Here is a 20928-nt window from a genome sequence, read left to right as displayed (position 1 = left end):
AGAGGAAACACAGACTGAGAACAGGCAGGCCGGAGAGGTGGGAGGAAAACCTAAAGAGCTGCGTTCTTCTCAAAGCAAGTGACAAAAGTCATCAAGTATGTCACTGCTGCTGAAAGAGCAAGTAAGATGAAGACCGAGACCTGCTCACTGGACACAGCAACATGGAGGCCACTGACAGCCTTGACGGAGCAGTTTCAGCTGGGGGAACGGGGGGTGGGTGGGCACAGGGAATGACTCTGCCTGCAGTGGGTTCAGGATAGAACAGAAGAAAGACATACACATCGCACCTTTGAAAAGTTTTGTGGTTTCCGTTCTTTGAAACGAAAAAACACTAAAGTTACCCAAGGCCACATCCCAGGCACAAAATGACTAACCATCTTTTCCTCTAAGTAACTGTTGCCCTTCCAATGATATTTCTAGTTCCTCTTCACACTTCCAACTTACAGACATAAATAAGATACTGAATTGCCCCCCAACTCCTGATAGCATCCAATCCAAAATTAGCCCTTATCCCTCCTTACAATCGTCTAGCACAAGTCCAAACCTTATCAGAGACACTCTAATGTCTGATTCCTATGATATGTATCACTTGCTGGCAGTAAGTCAATGATATACCTTTTTTAAAGCTAAAAAAAACCCCAAAACAAAAAAATGTATTAAAGTTAAAAGGCAAATGAAAACATGGGTAAATATTTGCAGCTTGTAACAAAGGGTAAAAAAGCATTTTATTTAAAACATGTTTGGGGACTTCCCTGGTGGCATAGTGGTTAAGAATCCGCCTGCCTATGCAGGGGACGCAGGTTCTAGCCCTGGTCTGGGAAGATCCCACATGCCACGGGGCAACCAAGCCCGTGCGCCACAGCTACGGAGCCTGTGCTCTAGAGCCCTCAAGCCACAACTATTGAGCCCGTGCACAACTACTGAAGCCCACGTGCCTAGAGCCCATGTTCCATAATAAGAGAAGCCACCGCGATGAGAAGCCGGCGCACCATAACGAAGAGTAGCCCCCGCTCGCCGCAACTAGAGAAAACCTGTGTGCAGCAACGAAGACCCAACGCAGCCAAAAATAAATAAATAAATTTATTAAAAAATAATAAAAAAAATAAGTTTTACCATGGAAAATTTCACACACATGCAGAGGACAGTAAAATGAACCCTCAAGTGTCCACTGCCAGCCTCAACTCCTGCTGCGGCCAGTCCTGTGTCTGTGCCCCGCCCACTTCCCCTGACTCGCTCCTCACGTTCTTTTGAAGCAAATGTCAGGTATCATTTCATTTGATATTCAGCACTCAGCTCTAAAAGATGAAGATTCTTTTAAAAAATGTAACTCTTACATAATTATAATATCTAAAAAAATTAAGAACTCGTAAATAACAAATATTCTGTCTGTTCAAATTTCCTTACTTTCTCTTAAACTGTTACTACAGTTCTTTTGGTATGAATCAAGGGCCACATAAATTCCATACATTGCACCTACCTGCTATTTCTCCTAAGTCTCCTTTAACCTACAGGCTGTCTCACACTGCAGTTGATTTCTTGAAGAGGAGTTTTCCACTTCAGGACAGTGCTTACTGCAGGCCTGCGGTGCACTTGACAGGTCCCTCTGTCCCCTGTACTTCTTATAAACTGGTACTCAGACCTAGAGGCTTGATCAGACTCAGGTCCAGTTTTCTTTTCTTTTGGCAAGAAGAGTACGGGTATTGTTTTGAACTTCTAAATGTCTGGGTGTTGCTCTTTTGGAGTTGTTAGCAGTTTTTCAGGATCCTTGCTTAGATCCATTAATTCATTAGGAGTTGAAAAACAGTGATAGTCTAAAATTCTTCGTTTTGTTAGCTGGGATATGCCTATTAAAAAAATCTTCTCATTATCTATTTGGTTGATGTGAGGATTTAGTTTGCAAAGAAAAAGATAAATGCTTGACTCTTTCATTTACGGTTCCCTAGCATCCACTACAGGTAAGCAATGAATAGCATATTTTTTAGGATCACTGTGAACTCATGGATTTTATGTATGTGTGAATCAATTTTCATTATTATTCCCACTGAGGTTTAAACTCTTATCTTCAGGTTGGCTCCTGACTCTCTTTGCTGATCCCAGAGGTCTTTGCTAGCTATACTTTTTTGTGTCCTGATAAGATGTTCCAGGCTCATCATACACTTTCCTGACCTAGATACAGAACCAGCCATTACTCCGAGAAGCCCTAGTTCCTCTAGGAAATGGTACTGAGTGACCACAATCTGAATGCTGGGGTGCTTGCTACTACCAGGTTGATCATTGTTTCTATAAGCGATTTCAGGGGACAGAGCTAGTAAAATCATTTTTTGAAGAAAAAATATATCAGGTTCATTCTGACTCTTCTAATTCAAATTCGGGAGCACAGGGACTTCCCTGGTGGTCCAGTGGGTAAGATTCTGTGCTCCCAATGCAGGAGGCCCAGGTTCGATCCCTGGCCAGGGAACTAAGATACTACATGCCACGGGGCAACTAAGCCTGCGCGATCTGGAGCCTGCATGCCGCAACGAAGTGCCTGCATGCTGCAACTAAGACCCAACATAACCAAATGAATAAATAAATAAATAGAATCCACCAGAGGGCAGACAGCAGAAGCAAAAAGAACTACAATCTTGCAGCCTAGGGAAGAAAAACCACATTCACAGAAAGACAGACAAGATGAAAAGGCAGAGGGCTATGTACCAGATGAAGGAACAAGATACAACTCCAGAAAAACAACTAAATGGAGATAGGCAACCTTCCAGAAAAAAGGTTCGGAATAATGATGGTGAAGATGATGCAGGACGTCGAAAAAGAATGGAGACAAAGATCAAGAAGATGCAAGAAATATTTAACAAAGACCTAGAAGAATGAAAGAACAAACAAACAGAGATGAACAATACAATAACTGAAATGAAAAATACACTAGAAGGAATCAGTAGCAGAATAACTGAGGCAGAAGAACGGATAAGTGATCTGGAAGACAGAATGGTGGAATTCACTGCTGCAAACATAATAAAGAGAAAAGAATGAAAAGAAATGAAGACAGTCTAAGAGACACCTGGGACAACATTACGTGCAACAAGATTCGCATTACAGGGGTCCCAGAAGGAGAAGAGAGAAAGGACCAGAGAAAATATTTGAAGAGAATTATAGTTGAAAATTTCCCTACATGGGAAAGGAAATAGCCACCCAAGTCCAGGAAGCACAGAGAGTCCCATACAGGATAAACCCAAGGAGAAACACGCTGAGACACATAGTAATCAAACTGGCAAAAATTAAAGACAAAGAAAAATTATTGAAAGCAGCAAGGGAAAAATGACAAATAACATACAAGGGAACTCCAATAAGGTTAACAGCTGATTTCTCAGCAGAAACTCTACAAGCCAGAAGGGAGTGGCATGACATATTTAAAGTGATGAAAGGGAAGAAACTACAACCAAGATTACTCTACCCAGCAAGGATCTCATTCAGATTCAATGGAGAAATCAAAAGCTTTACAGACAAGCAAAAGCTAAGAAAATTCAGCACCACCAAACCAGCTCTACAACAAATGCTAAAGGAACTTCTCTAAGTGGGAAACACAAGAGAAGAAAAGGACCTACAAAAACAAACCCCAAACAATTATGAAAATGGTAACAGGAACATACATATCGCTAATTACCTTAAACGTGAATGGATTAAATGCTCCAACCAAAAGACACAGGCTTGCTGAATGGATACAAAAACAAGACCCATCTATATGCTGTCTACAAGAGACCCACTTCAGACCTAGGGACACATACAGACTGAAAGTGAGGGGATGGAAAAAGATATTCCATGCAAATGGAAATCAAAAGAGAGCTGGAGTAGCAATACTCATATCAGATAAAATAGACTTTAAAATAAAGAATGTTACAAGAGACAAGGAAGGACACTACATATTGATCAAGGGATCAATCCAAGAAGAAGATATAACAATTATAAATATATATGCACCCAACATAGGAGCACCTCAATACATAAGGCAACTGCTAACAGCTATAAAACAGGAAATCGACAGTAACAAAATAATAGTGGGGGACATTAACACCTCACTTACACCAATGGACAGATCATCCAAAATGAAAATAAGTAAAGAAACAGAAGCTTTAAATGACACAACAGACCAGATAGATTTAATTAATATTTATAGGACATTCCATCCAAAAACAGATTACACTTTCTTCTCAAGTGTGCATGGAACATTCTCCAGGATAGATCACATCTTGGGTCACAAATCAAGTCTCAGTAAATTTAAGAAAACTGAAATCACATCAAGCATCTTTTCTGACCACAACACTACGAGATTAGAAGTCAATTACAGGGAAAAAACCGTAAATAACACAAACACGTGGAGGCTAAACAATACATTACTAAATAACCAAGAGATCACTGAAGAAATCAAAGAGGAAATCAAAAAATACCTAGAGACAAATGACAATGATACACGACAATCCAAAACCTATGGGATGCAGCAAAAGCAGTTCTAAGAGGGAAGTTTATAGCAATGCAAGCCTACCTCAAGAAACAAGAAAAATCTCAAATAAACAATCTAAGCTTACACCTAAAAGAACTAGAGAAAGAAGAGCAAACAAAACCCAAAGTTAGCAAAAGGAACAAAATCATAAAGATCAGAGCAGAAATAAATGAAACAGAAACAAAGAAAACAGTAGCAAAGATCAATAAAACTAAAAGCTGGTTCTTTGAGAAGATAAACAAAATTGATAAACCATTAGCCAAACTCAGCAAGGAGGGAGAGGACTCAAATCAATAAAATTAGAAATGAAAAAGGAGAAGTTACAACAAACACTGCAGTAATACAAAGCATCCTAAGAGACTACTACAAGCAACTCTATGCCAATAAAATGGACAACCTGGAAGAAATGGACAGATTCTTAGAAAGGTATAACCTTCCAAGACTGAACCAGGAAGAAATAGAAAACAGAAACAGACCAATCACAAGTAATGAAATTGAAACTGTGATTAAAAATCTTCCAACAAACAAAAGTCCAGGACCAGATGACTTCACAGGTGAATTCTATCAAATATTTAGAGAAGAGCTAACATCCACCCTTCTCAAACTCTTCCAAAAAATTGCAGAGGAAAGAACACTCCCAAACTCATTCTATGAGGCCACCATCACCCTGATACCAAAACCAGACAAAAATACTACTAAAAAAGAAAATTACAGATCAATATCACTGATGAACAGAGATGCAAAAATCCTCAACAAAATACTAGCAAACAGAATCCAACAACACATTAAAAGGATCATACACCATGATCAAGTGGGATTTATCCCAGGGACGCAAGGATTCTTCAGTATACGCCAATCAATCAACGTGATACACCATATTAACAAACTGCAGGATAAAAACCATGTGATCATCTCAACAGATGCAGAAAAAGCTTTTGACAAAATTCAACACACATTTATGATAAAAACTCTCCAGAAAGTGGGCATAGAGGGAACCTACCTCAACATAATAAAGGCCATATATGACAAACCCACAGCAAACATCATTCTCAATGGTGAAAAACTGAAAGCATTTCCTCTAAGATCAGGAACAAGACAAGGATGTCCACTCTCACCACTATTATTCAACATAGTTTTGGAAGTCATAGCCGCAGCAATCAGAGGAGAAAAAGAAATAAAAGGAATACAAATTGGCAAAGAATTAAAACTGTCACTGTTTGCAAATGACATGATACTACACATAGAGAATCCTAAAGATGCCACCAGAAAACTACTAGAGCGAATCAATGAATCTGGTAAAATTGCAGGATACAAAATTAATGCACAGAAATCTCTTGCATTCCTATACACTAATGATGAAAAATCTGAAAGAGAAATTAAGGGAACCCTCCCATTTGCCATTGCAACAAAAAGAATAAAATACCCAGGAATAAACCTACCGAGGGAGACAAAAGACCTGTATGCAGAAAACTATAAGACACTGATGGAAGAAATTAAAGATGATACAAACAGATGGAGAGATATACCATGTTCTTGGATTGGAAGAATCAATATTGTGAAAATGACTATACTACCCAAAGCAATCTACAGATTCAATGCAATCCCTATCAAATTACCAATGGCATTTTTTTCGGAACTAGAACAAAAACCTTAAAATTTATATGGAGACACAAAAGACCCCGAATAGCCAAAGCAGTCTTGAGGGAAAACAACAGAGCTGGAGGAATCAGACTCCCTGACTTCAGACTATACTACAAAGCTACAGTAATCAAGACACTGGCACAAAAACAGAAATACAGATCAATGCAACAGGATAAAAAGCCCACATATAAACCCACACACCTATGGTCAAGTAATCTATGACAAAGGACGCAAGGATATACATTGGAGAAAAGAGAGTCTCTTCAATAAGTGGTGCTGGGAAAACTGGACAGCTACATGTAAAAGAATGAAATTAGAACACTCCCTAACACCATACACAAAAATAAACTCAAAATGGATTAGAGACCTAAATGTAAGACCAGACACTATAAAACTCTTAGAGGAAAACATAGGAAGAACACTCTTTGATATGAATCACAGCAAGATCTTTTTTGATCCACTTCCTAGAGTAATGGAAATAAAAACAAAAATAAACAAATGGGACCTAATGAAACTTAAATGCTTTTGCACACCAAAGGAAACTACAAACAAGACAAAAAGACAACCCTCAGAATGGGAGAAAATATTTGCAAATGAATCAACGGACAAAGGATTTATCTCCAAAATATATAAACAGCTCATGCAGCTCGATATTAAAAAACATACAACCCAATCCAAAAATGGGCAGAAGACCCAAATAGACATTTCTCCAAAGAAGACATACAGATGGCCAAGAAGCACATGAAAGGCTGCTCAACATCACTAATTATTAGAGAAATGCAAATCAAAACTACCATGAGGTATCACCTCACACCAGTTAGAATGGGCAACCCACTACTGGGCATATACCCAGAGAAAACCATAATTCAAAAAGACACATACACCCCAACGTTCACTGCAGCACTATTTACCACAGCCAGGTCATGGAAGCAACCTAAATGCCCATCGACAGATGAATGGATAAAGAAGATGTGGTACATATATACAATGGAATATTACTCAGCCATAAAAAGGAAGGAAATTGGGTCATTTGTAGAGACATGGATGAATCTAGAGACTGTCATACAGAGTGAAATAAGTCAGAAAGAGAAAAACAAATAGTGCATATTAATGCATACATGTGGAACCTAGAAAAATGGTACAGATGAACCAGTTTGCAGGGCAGAAATATAGACACAGATTTAGAGAACAAACATATGGACACCAAGGGCGGAAAGCAGCGGGGCAGGGGGTGGTGGTGGTGGGATGAATTGGGAGATTGGGATTGACATGTATATATTAATATGTATAAAATGGATAACTAATAAGAACCTGCTGTATAAAAAAAATAAAATTTTATTTAAAAAATTTAAATTATAAACAAACAAATAAATATTAAAAAAAGAAGTCCACACACAACTAAAGATCACGCATGCCGCAACGGAGATTCCCACATGGTGCAGCCAAAATAAATAAATAAGTAAATAAACAAGCAAACAAATAAATATTTAAAACAAACCTAAAAACAAATTCAGGAGTACAGGCTTTCTTTAACCACACTGATGTTATCTGCCTCTCCATTTTCCAAGACTGAAAGTCCCCGTTCTCAGTGACATTAACCTAATTGTTTGCTTTATCACACACACACATTCACACCTGTGTGTGTGAGATGTGTGTACACATAATGTAGAAACAGCAGAAGGAAATATGCCAAAATGTTAACATTAGTGGGATAAGGGATAATGAGGGGTTTTAATTCTTTTCTTTTAACCCATTTTTATATATCCCAAATTTCTACAATAAACATGCATTATTAGTAGTCAGACAAGAAAAAGGAATAATCTTATTTTTAAAATCACAGCTGGCTCACCACCTTTCAAGCAATCCAAACTATTCTTTTATTGAATACATAGAATTCTTTAATGCATATTATGTAAACCCTACCCTTAGGATCTCAAAATCCTAACACAGGTTCCCACTGCTCCCCATACCAAACACCCACAGACCCCGGCCACCCAAAGTAAAATTCCTTACATCTCTCACAGATATTGTTTCTTCTACTATGATCTCCATCTCTGTCCCAGGCTGAACATCGCTCCCCACAGCGAAAAACAGGAACAGCTAAGATCAAGATAGAGTTATAAATGCAATTTAATTTGAATTTCAAAATTCTATAAATGTATTATTTATTTTCAAAACCAGAAAGCCAATGGTCATAAAACTTTAATAAAAATCTCAAATTATGGGGGCTTCCCTGGTGGCGCAGTGGTTGACAGTCCGCCTGCCGATGCAGCGGACACGGGTTCGCGCCCCGGTCCGGGAAGATCCCACATGCTGCGGAGCGGCTGGGCCCGTGAGCCATGGCCGCTGAGCCTGTGCGTCCGGAGCCTGTGCTCCGCAATGGGAGAGGCCGCAACAGTGAGAGGCCCGTGTACCGCAAAAAAAAAAAAAAAAATCGAATTATGTGAAAACAAGTCTATGTTGGGTATTTTAAAGTTACAATTTAAACAATAATCTTGACTACCTAGAAATGTAAGGTTCTTTATCACCAATGTTTTTACTCCTCAGAAACATCTCTCACAGACATTATTTATTCTAGTATGATCTCCATCTCTCTCTCAGTCATTCCTCAAAGAGATTTGCAATTACTATACACTATAAGCATTAACTGTGTTTTTTCTGAGTCATTAGTTTGCGCTCTTATTTTCCGTCCAGAGGTCCCAGATACTTTAACTCCCTGGAACACACAGGAAAAATGTAAATCTGATCTCGTCAATTCAGTTCTTTACAGCCTTATTTTTCCTTTCTAACTCAACCGCACTTGTCATGTTTTTTCTCCTATGATCTTGTCATGCACTACTATTTGTTAGAGTTTGGGGAAGAACAAATTAAAGGGGAGGTAGTTGGGAAAACTAATGAAGTGGATTAGTTCCATATCAGGGATCTAGGAGCCATGGGGATCCTGATATGAGTTTAGCTTATCATGATACAGAGTCTTAACAGTAAGGACTTCATTATGGCTTTTGGACTGTAATGAAAGTTTATTAAGTAGGTAGGGTTCTAGGCAAAGGTCAACCTGATAGTATTCTGTAAATAAAATGAATGCCGATAAAGAAACATCTGCTGTGAGTCTATGATATTATTGCAGGGAGTAATTAAGTTCAAACTCAGTACACTGTATTTCATTAAATCTGAAGTGCTGCCAGCTGTTACTTATTATTTTATGCACTACTAAGAAAGGAAGCATAGCGTCAGGTCCAGTGCAGGATGCCACCGACTGTAAGATGCATCTCAACCTCACAGATGTTAAAATATAGGAGAACAAGTGTACATTTCAGAACTTATGAATTATGGTGGTTGAAACTGGTGGCCACTCAACTTTAAAGATCTCCCTTAACCACGAAATTTTCACAGAAAAACCACCTTATGAATATACCTTGACATAGTATTTTTGACTTAAACACAGAGAACTACATGGATGTATTCCTAAATAAAAGGTATCACTTAAGGAAAAGAAGAATTTTAAGAAAAACAGTATTACTGCAGTAGTTAAGGAATGAATCATACAATTAAGAACTTCTGATCATGGTAAGGTTGGTTTGGGTCTGTCAGGTGATCTCCTTTTACCTGAGAAGAAGTTGGTGCTTTTCCAGGACACAGTCCCAATGAACTCCCCATCTTCAATTCTGCTTCCTTCAAAGTATAATTGTCTGGCACTAAAAAGAATTTTGATAACATGGTAAATGTTATTAATTCCTACCTTTGGGCAAACTACTACACTGAAATCAGCCTTTCTTTGTAAATCAAGAATGTTAAGAAAGAAAAGAACTAAGTTATACTCCATGCAAAAGGATTTTACACAGTTATGTTTGATCTTAGATTTTCTCTCTCTAGGACGTATACTCTTGTTATCTGTCTGTACAGCAATGCTAAGAAATAAGAGGGAGCTATGAATGTTCTAGATTCATACTTTACAAAAGAGAGCTGTTGTCTGCGTGGATAATGTAACATTCTGAATTGATTCATGCATGATGGACTAGCTTCTTCCAAGTTTAAAGCTGCTATGGTGACTACCATCAAAAGAGTAAATTAAGTCTAATGACAAGATGTGTTACAGAGGTAAGAACCAAGGCTCTGGTTACTGTGATAACTGGTATCACGATGAAATCAGCAAAACAAATAAAAAACTTTGATAATAAATCTAGAAAGATACAACTAGGGCAAAACCATGACTAAAATGCGTGTCAGCTAATCAGAAAGACAGGTGTCTTCCTTTAGAAAACAGAAGTGTTTGATTTTTGGTTAGGACTGTCTGTAATTCACAAGGAAGACACCTGGGTGAAAGTCTGTTCTATAAACCAGTTTCTAAAAGGTAACTTAAGAATATTAGGTATTGGAAGTCACTGTTTAAGGTAAAAGTGTTGAGAAAGATAGGTGGCATGAGTAGGTGCCAGCTTTTGAAGGCTACCAAAAAGATTTACCTGGACAAAGAAGCTTCCCGTTTCTATCAATAGGCCTCAAACAGCTGTCCTCGGCTATAAATAAAAAGATGCTGGTTAGTGCAGCAAACAAAGAAAATCAAAGAGAGATGCTATCCTGTGTTAATTAGCAGGAAGCTAAAAAAAACAAAAAAACAAGCAAAAAAACCCAACAACAAAAAAACACGTACAGGCAGTCTTCCCTTTGCACAGCAGTGCAGGACCCTAAGAACACCTGTGCAAGTTGAAACTGTGCACAGAAACCTTAAAAAAACATTATGATTGTACCGCGACTTTTAAAATTTTTTGTCAAAACATTAAAAACTCTGTCAGTTATACATGTACAGTGAAATAAAAAAAATAGCAGACTAATATTTACACTGTAATTTCAAACACTACAGAGGGCTTCCCTGGTGGCACAAAGGTTAAGAATCTGACTGCCAATGCAGGGGACACGGGTTTGAGCCCTGGTCCGGGAAGATCCCACATGCCGTGGAGCAACTAAGCCCGGGCGTCACAACTACTGAGCCTGTGCTTTAGGGCCCGTGAGCCACAGCTACTGAGCCCACATGCTGCAACTACTGAAGCCCATGAGCCTAGATCCCGTGCTCCGCAACAAGAGATGCCACCGCAGTGAGAAGCCCGTGCACCGCAACGAAGAGCAGCCTCCACTCGCCACAACTAGAGAAAGCCCGCGCGCAGCAACCGAGACCCAACACAGACAAAAATAATAGATTAAAAAAAGAAAACACTACAGACACTGAGAATTAAAATGTTTTCTTTGTAAAAAACACAAGAATAGGGCTTCCCTGGTGGCGCAGTGGTTGAGAGTCCGCCTGCCGATGCAGGGGACAAGGGTTCGTGCCCCGGTCCGGGAGGATCCCACATGCCGCGGAGCGGCTGGGCCCGTGAGCCATGGCCGCTGAGCCTGCGCGTCAGGAGCCTGTGCTCCGCAGCGGGAGGGGCCGCAGCGGTGAGAGGCCAGCGTACCGAAAAAAAAAAAAAAAAAAAACACAAGAATAGTTTAAACAGGGATTGCTTCTGTCTCGTAGAGCTTGCAGTACAGGGTGAACATCTTCTCTAGCCCCTAATGATAATCTACGTTTGGATCAGCTTCCAGTATTTTGTTTTGTACTTTCAATTTCATGAAATATCTCCAAGAGCTCCTTTAATATGAAGTTTTTCTGCCAGCGTCGACTCCTCTGGGATATCTTCATATACTTTTCATCACAACCACTTTCCTCACTCCTGTGAGTTTATGTTAAGTTCCTCTGGCTGCACATCTGGATTCTCTCAAATGACAGCAGTGCCAGCATTCCCACAGCCAGCTATTTCTTCTACAGCTCCATATACTTTTGTTTCTCTCTCTTTTTTTAATATATTTACTTATTTATTTATTTTTTGGCTGTGCTGGGCCTTTTGTGGCTGCGTGCGACTTTCTCCAGTTGCAGTGAGCGGGGGCTGCTCTTCGTTGTGGTGTGTGGGCTTCTCATTGCAGTGGCTTCTCTTGTTGCGGAGCACAGGCTCTAGGCGCATGGGCTTCAGTAGTTGTGGCTCTTGGGCTCTAGAGTGCAGGCTCAGTAGTTGTGGCGCACGGGCTTAGTTGCTCTGCGGCATGTGGGATCTTCCCGGACCAGGGCTCGAACCCGTGTCCCCTGCATTGGCAGGCAAATTCTTAACCACTGTGCCACAAGGGAAGTCCCATACACTTCTGTTTCTCTCCTGCACTTTCACCATTGTTGGCTACTTCGATTATCCATTCTTGTAAAATGTTACCTGAGTTTACCACTGGGAGAAAAGGAGGCAATAAACCACACACTTTGCTGTCTACGTGGTGAAATTAATAGCAGCTATGCACTGACCAATCACTGACAGGCTTTAAAGAGTGAAGTAACTGGCCACTGACCATGATGTACATGTTATTTCACAGTGATCTGTAGACTAAAGAGCTAGTAGCAAAGTTTGTGCTTTATGCAATTACTCAGTTAATATCCAGTGGCAGCTGAAATCTGAACCATGCTGCTGGGTAACGGTGATGAACGGTGGCAACTGAAATTCATGTGTATTAGAACTACACAGACTCTGCCTAGATTTAAAATAAGTTAGGTGATTTTTATGCTTAGTTACTAGTAAATGGATTAGGGCCAGTATGCCCTGTTTTTGAGGATGCAAAGACTCCTGCTTTGTGGGAAGAAGTATAATAGGTTTTAATTCCAAACAATTCTTACCAAGTTGCATAGGAGGTGGGGGAATTCAAAGGGGTGGAGGCTTCTGAGAGGGCAGGAATGCCATGGGCCTTAGAAGTTCTATCTTTATCTGAACAGAACAGAATCTCTTTGAGATTCCTGAGTTCTAGCCCTTATACTACAGTAATGTGAAGTCAGCATGGAATTCTAATACAAACTCCTTGACAACTGAAACAGCTTATGTAAAAGTTCTCCAATTTAAAAAATGTTAATTTAAAATACTGTTTTTTAAAAAAATTCTCACTTTCATTCAACACACACCATGTATCTTCTATGTGCCAGGCACTGTCCTAGAAGCTCACAATAAGAAAAACAGCCATGGACTCTGCCCGCAAAGAGCCTCATCTAATGGGGGAGGTGGACATTCATAACACAAAACACAGGCAGTTACAGTGTAAGTGCTACGAAGGGAAGGACAGGGCGTTAGAGTACGAGACACAGATTAACTGAGATTGTGTAGCCAGGGATGACGGAAATAATATTTCAGCTGAGACCAAATGAGTGACTGAAGTTAGCAGATGAAGAGTAAAGGGAACAGAGTTCAAAAAAGATTACAGGACTAAGAAGTCGCAGGGGGGCTTCCCTGGTGGTACAGTGGTTAAGAATCCACCTGCCGATGCAGGGGACATGGGTCTGATCCCTGGTCCGGGAAGATCCCACAGGCTGTGGAGGAACTAAGCCCGTGCGCCACAGCTACAGACCCTGCGCTCTAGAGCCCGGGAGCCACAACTACTGAAGCCTGTGTGCCTAGAGCCCAAGCTCCGTAACAAGAGAAGCCACCACAGTGAAGAGCAGCCCCCGCTCTCCACAACTAGAGAAAGCCCACGCGCAGAAACAAAGACCCAACGCAGCCAAAAATAAATATGTAAAAACAAAAAACCTCCCTGTGCTTTAAAAAAGAAAAAAAGAAGTCTCGGGAGTGGAAAAGAGCCTGTGACCAGAAATTCCACAAAGTTAGCATGGGAAGTACGCTGTGAATAAGCAGGTGAGTGGACTGCAAGGAGGTCAGTTAGGCAGTGGTCAGACGAAGCAGGTTCCTGTAGGCAATACACTACCGAGTACAAAGAGCCCAACGGGGCTTTCAGCAGAGGGTGACGTGATCTGACTCACCTACGTTTAAGAAGGTCACTTGCTAGGTAAAGAATAGTTTGGAGGGAAGAAGGAGTGGAAGAAGAGAGATCTGTGACATGGCAAGACAACAACCTATTAATTTTAATAAACCATATATTCTTTTTTTTTTTTTTTTTTTGCAGTACGCGGGCCTCTCACTGCTGCCGCCTCTCCTGCTGTGGAGCACAGGCTCCGGACGTGCAGGCCCAGCGGCCATGGCTCACAGGCCCAGCCGCTCCGTGGCACGTGAGATCCTCCCGGACCGGGGCACGAACCCACGTCCCCCGCATTGGCAGGCGGACTCTCAACCACTGCGCCACCAGGGAAGCCCGCATAAACCATATATTCTTAAGTAACTTTACTGAAGTATAATTTACTTATAATAATAACACATCCAGTTTAAGCACACAGTTAAAAGAGGTCGATGAAAACACTCAGTAACCACCAGCAAATTGAGATATAATTTGTGTCACCCCCCAAATTCCCTCATGCCACTCCGTAGTCAATCCCTCATCCCCTAATTCTGATCTGCCTCTGTAACTACAGCTTAGGTTTTCTTTTTTGACAATTTCACATCGATAAGTGGAATCCTAAGAGCATTACTCTTTTGTGACTAGCTTCTTTTGCTTGGCATGATGTCTTTGAGATTCATCCATGTTTTGCATGGGGTGGCAGTTTACTTCTTTTATTGATGAATAGTATCCCATTGTATGGATACACCACAATTTGTTCACCTGCTCCCTGGTATTTGGATTGTTTCCCATTTTTGGTTATGAACATTTACATACAGTATTTGTAAGGATACATGTTTTAATTTTTCTTGGATAAAAATGCAGGAGAATTGATAAGTGAATGTTTAAATTCACAGGAAATAAGCTAACTCCTTACCAGAGTGACTGTACCATTTTACACTCCCACCAGCAATACGCGGGAGTGCCAGGTGCTCCACATCTTTGGTATCACTTAGTCTTGTCAGCATCTAAAATTTTAATCATTCCACTAAGCGTGCAGTGATGTGTCATTACGGTTTTAGTTTGTTGGCTAATGATACTGAGCATCTTCTCCTGTGCTTATTGGGTGTTCATAGGTAGATTTTCTTTTGTAAAGTGGCTTCCCAATTTGGGTTGTCTTCCGATTAGGTTATAAGTATTTTTTATATATCCTGGATGCAAGTCTATTGTCAAATACATGTTTTATAATTTTTTCTCTCAGTTTGTGGCCTGCCTTTTCAAATGCCTTTAAAATTTTGTAGTAGTCCAATTTGCTTTTACTTTCATGGTTTGTACTTTCTAAGTCTTATCTTTTAAAAAAATCTCTTCCTTATGGTAAAAATAACAGAGATTTTCTATGTTTTCCCCCAGAACTTTTATAGTTTTAGGTTTTAACATTGAAGTCTATGATCCTTTTTTTTTTAATTTATTTTTGGCTGTGTTGGGTCTTCGTTGCTGCGCACGGGCTTTCTCTAGTTGTGGCAAGCGGGGGTTACTGTTCATTGCAGTACGCGGGCTTCTCGTTGCAGTGGCTTCTCTTGTTGTGGAGCATGGGATCTAGAGCGCAGGCTTAGTAGCTGTGGTGCACGGGCTTAGTTGCTCTGCGGCATGTGGGATCTTCCCGGACCAGGGGTTGAACCCACGTTCACTGCATTGGCAGACGGATTCTTAACCACTGCGCCACCAGGGAAGTTCTATGATCCGTTTTGAGTTCATTTTTTACATGACGTAAGGCAAAGTTGGAGGTTCATTTTTGCATCTATTGATATCCAGTTGGTCCAGCACTGAATGCTGAAAGAGCATCCTTCCCCATGGAAATACCTTGGCACTTCTGCTGAAAGTCAACTGACTAAATATGTTTGCATCTATTTCTGGCTTTTCAATGTAGTTCTGTTGCAAATACTCTGGAACATTTCCACATACGATCTCTGTTGCACATTCTTCTCTTAAAAGAGCCCTTAAAAAATGTAAAACCTATTCTTAGCTCACTGGCTGTGCAGAAGCAGGTTGTAGGCCACACATGCTGAACTCTGCTCCATATGTCTACCCTCATGACTACACACACTGTCTTGATTTCTACAGTTTCAGAGTAAGTCTTGAAATCAGATGGTGTAACTCTTCCAACTTTGTTCTTTATTTCCTCTAAAATTGTTATGGATACTTTAGGTTCTTTGCATTTCCACATAAATTTAAGAATCAGTTTGTCAATTACTACCAAAAAAAAAGAAACCTGCCAGAATTTTGAGTGAGAATGCACCGAATGTACAAATAAATTTTGAGAGAATTAGCCTCTTAATAGTACTGCGTCTTCTGATCCAAGAATATGGTACATCATTTAATTTATTTGGGTCTTCTTTTATTTTTCATGGCAATCTTTTCTAGTTTCTGGTGTACAGGTCTTCCACATATCTTGTTAAATTTACCCCTAAGTATTTCATGATAGTTTATGCTATTATAAATGTTTTCTTAACTTAATTTTCCATTTTTTTGTTGCTAGTAAACATATATGGATTTTTCTATATTGATTTTGAGTTCTTGTTAAACTCACTTATTAATTCTAGTAGTTTTAATAGGATCCTTAGAGTATACAAATAGATGATAAGCACATCAACAGTGCTCACCATCACTGCATCAGGAAAATGCAGTTAAACACAGGAGATACCAATTCACGGTCACTAAAATGGCTACAATCAAAAAGACAATTATAGGACTTCCCTGGTGGCACAGTGGTTAAGAATCTACCTGCCAATGCATGGGACACAGGTTCGAGCCCTGGTCCAGGAAGATCCCACATGCCGTGGAGCAACTAAGCCCATGCGCCACAACTACTGAGCCTGTGCTCTAGAGCCTCCGAGCAACAACTACTGAGCCCATGTGCCACAACTACTGAAGTCCGCACGCCTGGAGCCCGTGCTCCACAATAAGAGAAGCCACCGCAGTGAGAAGCCCGCACTCGCCGCAACTAGAGAAAGCCTGTGCGGAGCGATGAAGACCCAACACAGCCAAAAATAAACAAAATAAATAAATAAAATTTAAAAAAAAGACAATTATAAATATTGGCAAGGATGTGAAGAAACTGCAACCCTGATACATTGTCAGTGGGTGTGTAAATGATTCAGCCACTTTGGAAAGAGTACGGCAGTTCCTTATAAAGTTAAACATAACTTTGCCATATGACCCAGCAATTCCGAGAACTGAAAACACAGGTCTATACGAAGACATAATGTTTATAGCAGAATCAGTCATAAAAGACCCAAAGTGGAAACAATCCAAATGTCCATCAACTGGTAATGAACAAACAAAATGTGATATATCCATACAATCCATACAATATATTCCTTTTTATCCAGTCAGCAATAAAAAGGAACAAACTATTGAAACATGCTAAATCATGGATGAATCTCAAAAATGATATGCTGAGTGAAAGAAGCCAGACACAAAAGACTACATATAACATGCTTTCATTTACATGAAATGTCCAGAAAAGCAAGTCAAAAGAAACAGAAAGTAGATGAATGGCTGTCAGGGGCTTGCTATGCAAATGGGAACGAGATCTTTTTGGAGTGATGAAACTGTTCTAAAACTGGATTGCTGTGATGGTTGTACGACTTTATACATTTACTAATAATCACTGAATTATGCTTAAAATGGATGTTTTATGACATGTAAATTATACCTCAATAAAGCTGTAAAAGAAAACTTAATGCCGAGTGAATAGTGAGTTTGTAGAATGTTATATTCATTAAGATAGAATTTACATAAATGTAAAAATACAATATACACACACACATATACAGAGAGAGGTATAATATATATAGTGCAATGTGAATGCACGAACTAGATACACACCCAAATCAGATATACTGGTTGCATCTGGGGAGGGATGATAGGTCTGAGGAGGAGAACATAGAGGACTTTATTTGTAATGTTTGAGGCAAAAACAAACACATGGCAAGATGTTAACATTTGTCCATTTTGGGTGGTAGATACGTGAGTTTTCCCTAAATTATTTTTTGTACTCTCCCATATTTTTTTCAATTAAAAATCAAAACAAAACTAAATTAAACCAAAAAACCAAAAGCAAACATAAATGATTACCTAGTTCCTTCATTAATTTTAATTCCTTTATGGCTTTAATTCGAATATCAAACACCACCTAAAATAGAGAAATAAACTAATGACTGTGTATAAGTTAAAAGCAATGGGAGGAGAGGAAAATGAAGATTGTCAGTGTGTGCATATACAGGTTGAGTTATTAATTACCTTACATTTAGCAGTTTTTGCCTACTTGAAAAAAATTATTTTTCCATCTCTGAAATTATTTTCTCTCTTCTACGAAGTCAAAGGCAAAAACTTAGATCTTGGTTAAGTTTTCACCAAATTGATAATAATTGGAATGAAAAGGCCGCCTATAGAAAGCTTTAGAAAACCAGACTTAATAGTAGCGAAAGGCAAAAGTTGACAAATAGTTAACTTTTCTGATGATAGCAAACAAAAGAAACTATACGTTTCTTTATGTTAAGAATGATGAATTCAGGGCCAGTGCAGGGGACACGGGTTCAATCCCTGGTCTGGGAAGATCCCACATCTTCATTAATAATATAAAACTGTACTAATAATTAATAAGCATTAATAATATAAAAATGTACTAATCCAAGGGTACTATTTAAAATTTCTACTTAAATTATTTTAGATTGTGTTTTCTTTTCTTTTTTAAAATTTAGGCTAATTGCCTCTAGGGCATAAAATCGTGGAAATTTAGGGGTAAAGCTGACGACAGAGATCATTGACTCTACTTCCCCACCGGTAACCCCCGCTATGCCCCCCACTGTGCCAAGAAGGAACAGAGCCTGCAGTAATCAAGGACTGCACCAGCCTCCCATTCGGGGTCCGGGTGGAAGGTCTCCTGAGCTTTGGGGCATTGACCTTATACTGTTCCCACTCATGTGCAAACAAACCTTAAGAAACTATAATTTTATAGAAAAGAAAACACTAAATTTTTAAATAAAGTTACAGAAAAACTTAATAAACGGAGACTACATAAATATAAAAAGATGTTTCCTGAAATAATGTTTAAGGAAACCAGTATAATAGTCTTAAATGGAAAACTGAAAAAACTCCCTTTGAAGAGCAACTGGCTTTATACAGAGCACAGAGTATACTGTAGAGCAATTTAAGATAAACTTTAAAAAACCCAAACACCAAAGAACACAAAACCAAAACATATATACCTTGTTTTAAAAATACAGAAAAGGATCTTGAAAATAGCATTTCACAGTTGTCAAATTCAGAAGATTCCATGAACTAATTAAAAAGGTAACTCCCACATTCTAATTCTAGGTTTTGGAGGGAAAAAAAGGCATATATTTTCTTGAAATATGCCAAGGGCTAACAAAGGTAAATAAGCAATAATCCAATGTTACAAATAAAAAGGTGATTTCTTAAGATTTAGAAGTTTACTGAGACACCTGTTCTGAAAGATTAAGGTACTGCTTTCTAAGTAAAACTGTATTAATGAAAAGCTGTCAAGCACCCTTCAATCAATATCTACTCACTGTGTTAAGAGTTGCTGATATTTTAACTTGTTCTTCTTCAGAGTCTAATTGGCATAAATTTTTAACTTGGAGCCAGTCAACCTCATTCACACTGGTGATCCACTTCCCTCGTTTGGTCAACAAACTGTAGGGTAAAAAGACATTTTTAAAATGTGTCTTTATACAGCCCTTTTATGGATCAGAGAGGATTCGAAAATTCATGCTTTTCTTTAGGCACCACTTCCAAAATTCTGCATGTGTCACTTAATGTGGCTAATTAAAGGGACCAAGTTCTACTGAGTTGGGTTTTTGAAAGTTCACTATCTTTTTAGGGTAGTGTTAAGATAGTATTCCACGGAGTCTATATTCATGATTCCAAATATTCTTTGATTTATACAAATAATTTGTTGCCACATTTTTCAAAGAGAACTGTTGTAACTGAACAATCAGTTGTTAATGTCTACCTGCACGCTGCAATCACCAGTGGAGCTTTAAAAGAGTACCTACGCCAAAAGCCCATCCACAGACTTTAGCAGTTTAAAAGCAGGACAGCATGCACAGCCGTGCAGACTGATGTTGAATAAAAGTACCACATCTGGACTTCCCTGGTGGCGCAGTGGTTGAGAGTCCGCCTGCTGATGCAGGGGACGCCGGTTCGTGCCCTAGTCCGGGAAGATCCCACATGCCGCGGAGCGGCTGGGCCCGTGAGCCATGGCCGCTGAGCCTGCGTGTCCGGAGCCTGTGCTCCACAACGGGAGAGGCCACAGCAGTGAGAGGCCCACGCACCGCAAAAAAGAAAAAAAGTACCACATCTAATGGATATCATTCACATCATATACACTGTATGTTTATATTTTTATTATAGAGGTTTTAAAAAATTTTATGATAGCAGATGGCAGTGGAGTGTCTTGTTCTAACAAGATTTTCCTGCAGATAATAGTAAAGGTTCTTGAGGAAGGAGTGACTTCTTACTAATTCACACAGAGGCACTGAGTGGGCTAGCGGAAATCCTCTTTGGGAGTGTGTAGCAGAACCCCAAAACACAATTCTACTCTTCATTTCAGTTATTCCACTCTGGGACTCCACCTTGAGTTAGCAATCTTAAATAGAGCAAAGTTTTAAGCACAAAGATGTTCCCTGAAGACCACCTTAAAATAATGAAAAACTGGATGATAACAAGGATGCTAGCTAAACTATCTAGCACTTACTATGTGTAAACACTTGTAAGCTCTTAACTTCTTCAATCCTTACAACTGTATGAAGCTGGTACTAATTATTATGCTCATTTTACAGACCAAGAAATTAAGGAGAGAGAGATGATGTAACTTGCCCACGGTCACACTACTAGTAAATGATAAAGCTGGAAACAAAGCCAGGCAGCCAGCCCCTAAGACCTTGTCTCTACCCACTCCTCACACAGCAGCAGTCAGGTAACCTATAACATCAACATAGGTTATTATG

At 39.4% G+C, this 20928-nt stretch overlaps 1 protein-coding gene and 1 pseudogene across 6 annotated transcripts in view; one reads left to right on the top strand and one right to left on the bottom strand.

Moving 5' to 3' along the window:
• Positions 1-20928, bottom strand: part of USP40 (ubiquitin specific peptidase 40) — a 92236-nt gene that overhangs the window by 26138 nt on the left and 45170 nt on the right. For all 6 annotated transcript variants that reach the window (XM_032636878.1, XM_032636876.1, XM_032636880.1 and 3 more), the window contains 5 exons: positions 19489-19612; positions 18032-18089; positions 10591-10644; positions 9737-9825; positions 8144-8230 (listed from right to left, as the gene is read on the bottom strand). In XM_032636878.1, the coding sequence (XP_032492769.1) occupies positions 8144-8230; positions 9737-9825; positions 10591-10644; positions 18032-18089; positions 19489-19612 (412 nt within the window). The remainder of the gene's footprint in view (positions 1-8143; positions 8231-9736; positions 9826-10590; positions 10645-18031; positions 18090-19488; positions 19613-20928) is intronic.
• Positions 1-20928, top strand: part of LOC116756491 — a 264380-nt pseudogene that overhangs the window by 221682 nt on the left and 21770 nt on the right.

The sequence above is a fragment of the Phocoena sinus genome, chromosome 7 (assembly GCF_008692025.1).
Source record: "Phocoena sinus isolate mPhoSin1 chromosome 7, mPhoSin1.pri, whole genome shotgun sequence".
NCBI classification, from domain to species: domain Eukaryota; kingdom Metazoa; phylum Chordata; class Mammalia; order Artiodactyla; family Phocoenidae; genus Phocoena; species Phocoena sinus.
The sequence above is the reverse complement of the archived record's forward strand: the minus strand, read 5'-3'. Positions and strand labels throughout refer to the sequence as shown.